Source organism: Colobus angolensis, unplaced genomic scaffold (assembly GCF_000951035.1).
Source record: "Colobus angolensis palliatus isolate OR3802 unplaced genomic scaffold, Cang.pa_1.0 Scaffold1, whole genome shotgun sequence".
Taxonomy (NCBI): domain Eukaryota; kingdom Metazoa; phylum Chordata; class Mammalia; order Primates; family Cercopithecidae; genus Colobus; species Colobus angolensis.
Genome location: NW_012110918.1, coordinates 146,140 through 155,045, shown reverse-complemented (window position 1 = coordinate 155,045; position 8,906 = coordinate 146,140). Strand labels below are relative to the sequence as shown.

General features: G+C 40.5%; 1 protein-coding gene and 1 non-coding gene across 2 annotated transcripts in view; one reads left to right on the top strand and one right to left on the bottom strand.

The window, feature by feature from the left end:
• Window positions 1–8,906, bottom strand: part of CEP95 (centrosomal protein 95kDa) — a 30,943-nt gene that overhangs the window by 6,910 nt on the left and 15,127 nt on the right. Inside the window, exons 7-11 of the mRNA XM_011929654.1 lie at window positions 7,952–8,145; window positions 4,963–5,075; window positions 4,649–4,778; window positions 3,591–3,744; window positions 1,557–1,696 (exon numbers count right to left, since the gene is read on the bottom strand). Coding sequence (XP_011785044.1) covers window positions 1,557–1,696; window positions 3,591–3,744; window positions 4,649–4,778; window positions 4,963–5,075; window positions 7,952–8,145 — 731 coding nt within the window. The remainder of the gene's footprint in view (window positions 1–1,556; window positions 1,697–3,590; window positions 3,745–4,648; window positions 4,779–4,962; window positions 5,076–7,951; window positions 8,146–8,906) is intronic.
• Window positions 14–87, top strand: TRNAT-AGU. Its single transcript has one exon. It is a non-coding gene; the product is annotated as a tRNA-Thr (tRNA).

Sequence of the window (8,906 nt, the reverse complement as noted above, 5' to 3'; positions counted from 1 at the left end):
ATATACAACAGGCAGCACCATGGCTTAGTTGGTTAAAGCACTCGTCTAGTAAACAGGAGATCCTGGGTTCGAATCCCAGCAGTGCCTCAACTGAGCATCCAAGCTTAGTCGCATGCGGTGAGGCTGAGCCAGGTGGATCACCTGAGGTCGGGAGTTCAAGACCAGCCTGACCAACATGGAGAAACCCATCTCTACTAAAAATACAAAATTAGCTGGGCATGGTGGTGCATGCCTGTAATCTCAGCTACTACTCAGGAAGGTGAGGCAGGAGAATCGCTTGTACCTGGGAAGCAGAGGTTGAGGTAAGCCGAGATCAAGCCACTGCACTCCAGCCTGGGCAACAAGAGTGAAACTCCGCCTTGAGAAAAAAAAAATCCTGCAATCGCGCCCGGCTAATTTTTTTTTTTTGTATTTTTAGTAGAGGCGGGGTTTCACCGTGATCTCAATCTCCTGACCTTGTGATCTGCCCACCTTGGCCTCCCAAAGTGTTGGGATTACAGGCGTGAGCCACCGCGCCCGGCTGCTCATTCACTTTTTAAAAAATTCCTTTCAGACTCTGTATCACAAATGTATGGGGTTTTTTTGTTTTGTTTTTTGAAGCAGAGTCTCACTCTCGCCCAGACTGGAGTCAGTGGCACAAACTCGGCTCACTGCAACTTCCACTCCCCAAGTTCAAGTGATTCTCCTGCCTCAGCCTCCTGAGTAGCTGGGACTACAGGCGTGCACTGCCATGCCCGGCTAATTTTTGTATTTTTAGTAGAGATGGGGTTTCATCATGTTGGCCGGGCTGGTCTCAAACTCCCGATCTCAGGTGATCCACCTGTCTCAGCCTCCCAAAGTGCTGGGCCACTGCGCCCGGCTCACAAATCTACATTACTTTAACATATATAATTGGGACATAAAATGAAATTTTACATCATGCATTTTTTCTGTTCTCAAGTTTTTGCAATTATTGTGATACTCTCCTGAGGGGAAGTTACATGCTGAGTTACAAATGAGTGTGAGACGTCTGAATTAGTTTTAGTTTTTCACCATTTTAAATCCTACTGCATTATAAAACCTACTACTGTAAACAACTTAAGTGTTCTAAATCCATGCTACATTTCAAAATCCACATTCCACAGTGGAAAGTCTTCCTAGGTAATCATACCAGTCTCCTTGTTGTTGAATCCCAACCACCTTCCTCTTATTCCTGTCTTGGGTACTTGATCTCATCTTCTCTGTAACTCAAGTGGCCTGTCACTTTAATCCACCTCAAATTCCCCTCATCTCTGAAGCTCACTATGAAAATAACAACTCATGCTGATCTCCTCTTTCTTAATCTACTGGAACACCAAGCTATGTCCGGCCAGGTTATTTTTCTTAAGTTTCATGAGTATAATTTTATGCTAATGGGGACATAAGCTATGCCACGTAACTCTCTATCATCCATTCCACTCAAGAATATTAAATGCATTTTAAGCCTTAAATCAACAGCATGTTCATGGTAGCATCTGGTTGAGGGGAAATGGTATTGGCTGCTGCTTAATGGTAGTCAAGAGATGGGGAAGTACCACCTGTGCTCGGAATTGGTGGGTATCTGTTTCCCTTGGCTTGCGCTGCCTTTTTCTCTCCGTGTGGAACTGTTTGCGTTTGTTAGCTGGAGATGGAGAGAGCGAATGGGATCTGTAGGGTGGCTTTCTATGCATGGAAAGTCCTGCAACAGAGAAAAGACACATAACATTAGTTCCTGATAGCCAGAATGTTATGCTGGAAACCAAAGTTAGTTTTTACTAAATCCAAAGAGACTGATGAGTGAAATGTGCTAAAGGGACTCTCTTCTGTAACTAACTTGTATTGGTATGGTAACACCAAGTAACAGACAAATGCATACAAATGTGTACTGTCTCAAACACTTAGCTTCTACATTCAACTTTGGATATTCAACACATGGAATGCCTCCTATGCACAAAGGACTATGGAGAGTGCTCTCGGTGGGATGGGGGAGATGGGAAGAGAGAAAAGATAAATTATCTGAGCCGCGCATCTGCTATTCTTTTACCTATCTGGGTCCTGAGGAGGTGGGATGTAAGCATACATATCTATCTTATTATATATGCTTATAGGCAAAGTTAACATGTTAAGCATTGTCTAAGTGGTCCCAATTTTTCCCTGCTTAGCAATCTAGCCCTTAATTGCACACTACCAAAGACATCTAACAAACCAATTCTTTCTACAAACCTTTTTATCCCATTGTCTATAGGTGTGTCTGGGCATCTGCTAGTTGTGAAGAGGGTGACTCCAGTGGGAAAAGCACTTCAAAATAGCCTTAAGACCAAGGAAGCTAGTTTTGGTACCTTTATAAATAAATTTTCCCTGAGCTTGTTATTTTTTTCACATGCTTTTAATTCAAATCTTTCACATTTAAAATTCTAAGATGTATTTTTAAAAACTGACTTGCATAATCTATTTTGAATGATAGCTGCCCATGATGTATTCTCTCTAGAAACTGAAGATGCACCTGAAATAATATTTTAATTTATAACCTGTTTTCACAATAGGATACCATGTGTATGTACATAATAAGGGAAAGGAAGAGGTTCCTGGATGAGGGTGCCTAGAAATTGGCTGAGTCCTTTTAAAGGGAAGAGAGATGAAACAATCAAGAGAAGGAAAGAGCATTCTTGAAGGAGTAAAAAACTGAAAAAGTTAAGGAAGTTGGGTCAGAAAAAGGCTATTTCTGAAGAAACAATGGATGCCCAAAGTAGGTAAAACTAAATGTAAAATATGCAGGATTTTAGTTGGTGGAAGACAGGATAATTGGATTTGAACAATGGCATATCAAACAGTAGGAAGTATCTGCAAAGACGTGGCAAACCAGAAACTGCTGATATGAGTATAAAGCAGTGCAATCACTTTGGTGGGCAAGCTGGCAGTGGTGAAGAAATGTAGGCCTTACAATCCAGCAATCCTACTAGATGGAGATATCACAGAAACTCTTGCACATATTCTAGGCTGTTCGTTGCAGATTTTTTATAGTAATGAAAACTGGAAACAACATGTCCAGCAATAGGGGAACTGTCTAGTGCTACATACCCACACAAAAGTGACACTGTAAGAACTCAGTTACAATGCAGTTGAAATGAATGAGCTGGATCTATAAGTATCAACAGCAATAGATTTCTAAGACAATATCAGAAAAAAATGCAAGTTGCAGAATAATATATACAGTATGTAAATTTCTAAACAACATAAAACAATAGTATGTTTAGACAAGTAATGTATGAGCTGTTGAAGTATAAAAACAAGGATCAGAAGAAAAATGCCAACTTTAAGATAGTGGTTGCACTGAGGGTGGGGAAAAGAGATCTGTAGGGAGAGCAGAGGGGGTTTCTACTGTTTTATTTCTTAAACACAAAGGGGCTAAAGCAAATATAACTGTTAACACCTGCTACTTCTAGCCAGGGAAGATCCAGGTGTTTGATATTACTTCTGATCCTTTTATATATTTCTCAACTATTTAAAATTAGAATATAAGTTATTAAGAACAGATGGAACTGCCTAAGTAGTTCACATGGATGTCCGCCTTCTCAGTCTCTCTGGGTAAGTACCTGGCCTTGACTTCTTTGGCCCATACTCCACGATGCCATCACTGTGCTGAGACAGTGTCTCCTCAGTTCCATCCTCTACCTCTTCATTTCCAGTATCTTCTTCTTTATGGTCAGTCTTTTCTTTAATCCGATCACCCAGGGCACTTTTTAACATCTATTGAGAAAACTTTTTTCAACATCTTTCACTGACTTCAGCAGAATGTAAATTTGTAGGAGTAGGCAGACCTTTAATAAAGCTTCCTTTGACAGTCACTAATAACAAGTTTTCAGACGCTTATGCATGTTTAATTATTTACTTTTGAGACAGGATCCCGTTCTGTCACCCAGGCTGGACTGCAGTGGTGCCAGCTGGGCTCACTGCAACGGCTGCCTGCTGGGTTCAAGTGATCCCCCATCTCAGTCACTTGAGTAGCTGGGATTACAGGCATATGCCACCAAGCCCAGCTAATTTTTTACTTTTTGTAGAGATGGGGTTTCACCATGTTGCCCAGGCTAGTCTCAAACTCCTGGGCTTAAGCGATCCGCCTGCCTCAGCCTCTCAAAGTGCTGGAATTACAGGTGTGAGCCACCACACCTGGCATACATGTTTAGTTTTTAAAAGGTGTAGATCAGTACTATGGATCACCAAGTTTCAATAAACTTTTGACTAAGTCACATAGGGATTTAAGACATTCATTCAATGATACCTTAAAACTGTAATATTGTATTTTGTGAGAATCAGTGATCCATCCAATTTCACACCAGATCTGTCTTTTGCGGCAAAGGGGAACTGTATAGACATATCTAAAGAAAAATGGCTTAACATAATCATTTATGTTAAATGATTTAGTTTTCATCAAAATGTAATAAAATTTGGATAAATCTGGACTAAATTTAGTTAGATCATGAAAGGCTGAGAGATCACTTCCTGTTCCATCTGCTTGATTTACAGAACATTTTCACAGTAACTATTAATAAGACACAACTATATTTCTAATACCTCACTTTCAACTGAGAGATTATTTAAATGTTCACTTAAGCCATGGGAATCTCAACATAGATGAAAAAACAAGACTTGCCCAATCTAGTTCAGAGAGCCGCTGAGAGAGTTTCTCTGACACATCATGTAATTCTTGTTCTGTTAATCTCTTTCTCAGCCTCTGGGGAAAAGGTGAAATGCAGGATGAGGCTGTAGCTCTGTTTTCATTTCTGTAATAAAAGTGACCATCTGACAGTTAAAATAGCTAAGTGTCATTTAGTTTAAAATAACTGTAATACATACTTTAACTAATATTTCATTCTGGTCTTCACAGCTAAATTTGGAGATTTGGCCCTGCATTTTCAAATTTCTTTGCAAACAGACTGTAAACACTTAAGTCTGCAGTAATGTTACCTTTTTCCTTTGGGAGACTTCCTTGTCCTAGGCCTTTGGACCTGAGCTGGGTACACTTCCTGTTTGCTGTCTTTCGGCAACTTGGAAGTTAAGAAAACTCTATCATCTAGATCCTATTAAAAACAGAAAAAAAGTTGATTTGAAAAAGCTACAAAGAAGAAACATGACCTTTCTGGGGGTGAGGAAGGGAGGAACTGTGGCACAAAGCTACGTGCCTTCAATCTCCATTTTGAAGCGCATTTGTCAAAATACCCTATTGATACCCAATGCACCAAAGGACTGGAGCAATGTCTAGAAATTTGGGCTCAGAGAAAAAGTGTGGCTCAGGATGCCATTCAAATAAAAAGACAGGCCAGGTGTTCTCTAAATAAGAAATTTCAGGGATTACCACTATGCCTGGGCAACAAAAAAATTACTACTACTACAGAGTATTCACGTGGTTATCTTTTGTATTGACGTCAATAAAGGCTGTCCAAAATTGAAACAGTTAAAACAAAGACAACACCTCCCAAAATATGAATATAAACCCTTAACATTTTAAATTTCTTTTTTTTTTTTTTTTTGAGTTTCGCCCTGTTGCCTAGGCTGGAGTGCAAAGGCTCGATCTGCCTCCTAGGTTCAAGTGATTCTCCTGCCTCAGCCTCCCTAGTAGCTGGGATTACAGGCATGTGCCACAACACCCGGCTAATTTTTTTTTTACTTTTAGTAAAGACAGTGTTTCGCATATTGGCCAGGCTGGTCTCGAACTCGTGACCTCAGGTGATCCACCTGCCTCAGCCTTCCAAAGTGCTGGGATTACAGGCATGAGCTACCGTGTCCAGCTAAATTTATTTCTTGGTCTTAGAGATCATCTTTCAGAAGATACTTCTTGTGATGAAGAAACATTTATTTAATGTTTTTTTGGTTTGTTTTTGAGATGGAGTCTCACTCTGTCACCCAGGCTGGAGTGCAGTGGTGCGATCTCGGCTTGCTGCAACCTCCACCTCCTGGGTTCAAGCGATTCTCCTGCCTCAACCTCCACAGTAGCTGGGATTACAGGCGCCGGCCACTGTGCTCGGCTAATTTTTGTATTTTCAGTAGAGACAAGGTTTCACCATCTTGGCCAGGCTGGTCTTGAACTCCTGACCTCGTGATCCACCCACCTCAACCTCCCAAAGTGCTGGGATTACAGGCATGAGCCATTGCACCTGGCCATTTATTTAATGTTTAATGATATCTTTAATTTCACTTCATTATCTTTTTCTATTAGAGTAAAATTAAATACCTTTTAGTAGGCTGGGTGTGGTGGTTCATGCCTATAATCTCAGCACTCTGGGAGGCACAGGCAGGCGGATCAGATGAGGCCAGGAGTTTGAGACCAGCCTGGCCAACATGGCAAAACCCTGTCTCTACTAAAAAAAAAAAAAAAAAATCAGCCAGGTGTGGTGGCATGTGCACCTGTAGTCCCAGCTACTAGGGAGGCTGAGGCAGGAGAATTACTTGAACCTGGGAAGTAGAGGTTGCAGTGGGTGCAGATTGCACCACTACACTCCAGCCTGGGCGACAGAGCGACACTGTCTCAAAAAAAAAAATAAAACGAACATAATCTTATTTTTATGAAACTTTTAAAATAAAGTATTTCTAGCTTAATTATTTCAAAATAAATACTCCTATTTAACTGCCACCCAGGTCAAGAAACAGAATATTACCAGCTCAGAACCATCTCCAAAACTCCCACTATGATTCCCCCAAAAGTAAACATTATCTTATGACTCCATTTTAACCCCTCTTTTTATCTATCCACTCTACTTTTTAGATGCCTAGAATGTAGAGAATGTGGTCACCTAATGTTAATAATGCTTATTTCATCTCTGTACTTTTAATGCATTGCTTGAATGTTTAAATAATGAGAACGTATCACTGTTTATATATCTACCTTGTGTATATACCTGCCCGTTGTTTTCTTATTTTATTTTTTTCTGTTTGAGACAGCGTCTTGCTCTGCTGCTCAAGCTAGAATGCAGTGGTGTGGTCACAGCTCACTGCAGTTCCTGGACTCAAGTGACACTCCTGCCTCAGGCTACCAAATAGCTAAGATCACAGGCATGCACCACCACTCCAGGCTAATTTTCTATTTTTAGTAGAGACAAGGTCTCACTATGTTTCCCAGGATGGTCTCAAACTCTGGCGCTCACGTGAGCCTCCCAAAGTGCTGGGATTACAGGTGTGAGCCACCGAACCCAGTCCTGTTCTTTTTAGAAAAATAGGGACAGGATGACTAAATAAAAAGGGTTTTTTTTTTTTCTTTGAGATGAAGCCTCACTCTGTCACCCAGGCTGGAGTGCAGTGGCACGATCTCAGCTCACTACAATTGAAGCAAATAAGCCAGTATGGTATGAACAGTGGTTCATGCTGGATAATGGCAATATGCATGGATGGTTATTTTCTTTTCCACTCTGTGTTTTCTAAATTTGAAATTATTAAATTATGGACACAATATGGACTCTGAAGCCAGAATGCCCAAGTTCAAATCCTGACTCTGTAACTGCTGCGTAACCTTGCCCTGTCTACATCAGCTTCCCCACAATAAATATCGTAGCTACTCCAGAGTTGTTATGGGCAGTAAATTATTCAACACCCCTAAAGTATCCAGAACTGCGCCTGCCACAAAATAAACATTCACTATGTGTTGGCTCTTATTATTTCCCTTTACATACATTCATCTTTCTCCTATCTTCCTAGAACAAGAATGTGCAGGTGTATACAGAGGCAAATTTTAAGGAGTACAATGCTTTGACTAGTGCAATATGCTTGACAATTCTAGCAGAGACTTCTTTAAATATAGGGGCTTCCCTGACAAAGAATAAAGACTTCACCAATACATACACACACACACACACACACACACACACACACACACACACACGGGCTTCTAATCAATTACCAACACACAGACAGACACACATACACATGTACTTCTAGCCAACTGAAAGTAAGCTTTTCCACTTACCCCAGAAAATTCCATATGCTCTTGAGTAGAATTTACAGCTGGGGGACAGTGACTTGAATGCAAGTATTCTTTTCCTATGGGGCAGGGTGCTCGAGGCTCTGAAGGGTGGTAGGGTGGATGTAAAGGAATAGCTGCTCGGATAGGCTCCCCTAGCTTCCTAGCATTTGGAATCCTACTCACAGAAAGGGTTTCTGCTAGTAAGACAAATTAAAGTGAATATTACGATGCAATTCTAAGAAATAAACTATTTTATATAAATACACACATACCTATATAAACATGTTCAAACACATTAGCAATATTTTTTTAAACTTAAGACAAAGAACATAAAAAAATAATTAAACCAGAGATGTAGCCTCAACACACAGGGATCTAATTAAATTAGAATGTAATTTTCTTTTTTAATTTTTTTAGTTTTAGAAGAAGTAGAGAGGAGGTCTCACTATGTTGTCCAGGCTGGTCTTGAACTCCTGGGCTCAAGTGATCCTCCTGCCTCAGACTCCCAAAGTGCTGGGATTACAAGTGTGAGCTACCATGCCTGGCCCCGGATGTAATTTTAATGTTATTATCATAAAACTGTTTCCTGAAAGTTACTTTAAAATAATAAAAAACTGGAAGCAACTTAAGTGGCTTGAAGAATGTTATGTTATGTAAATTACGGTTCATTCACGTTACAAAACTCGTTAGGCAGTAATATTTTTATGTATTACTACCATATGAAAATCCTGGAGATGATAATAAGAAACAAGAATGATTTTTCAAGGCCAGGTGCAGTAGCTCACGCTTGTAATCCCAGCACTTTGGGAGGCTGAGGCAGGCAGAACACAGGGTCAAGAGTTCGAGACCAGTCTGGCCAACATGGCGAAACCCCATCTCTACTAAAAATACAAAAATTAGCCGGGCGTGGTGGCAAGCGCCTATAATCCCAGCTACTCGGGAGGCTGAGACAGGAGAA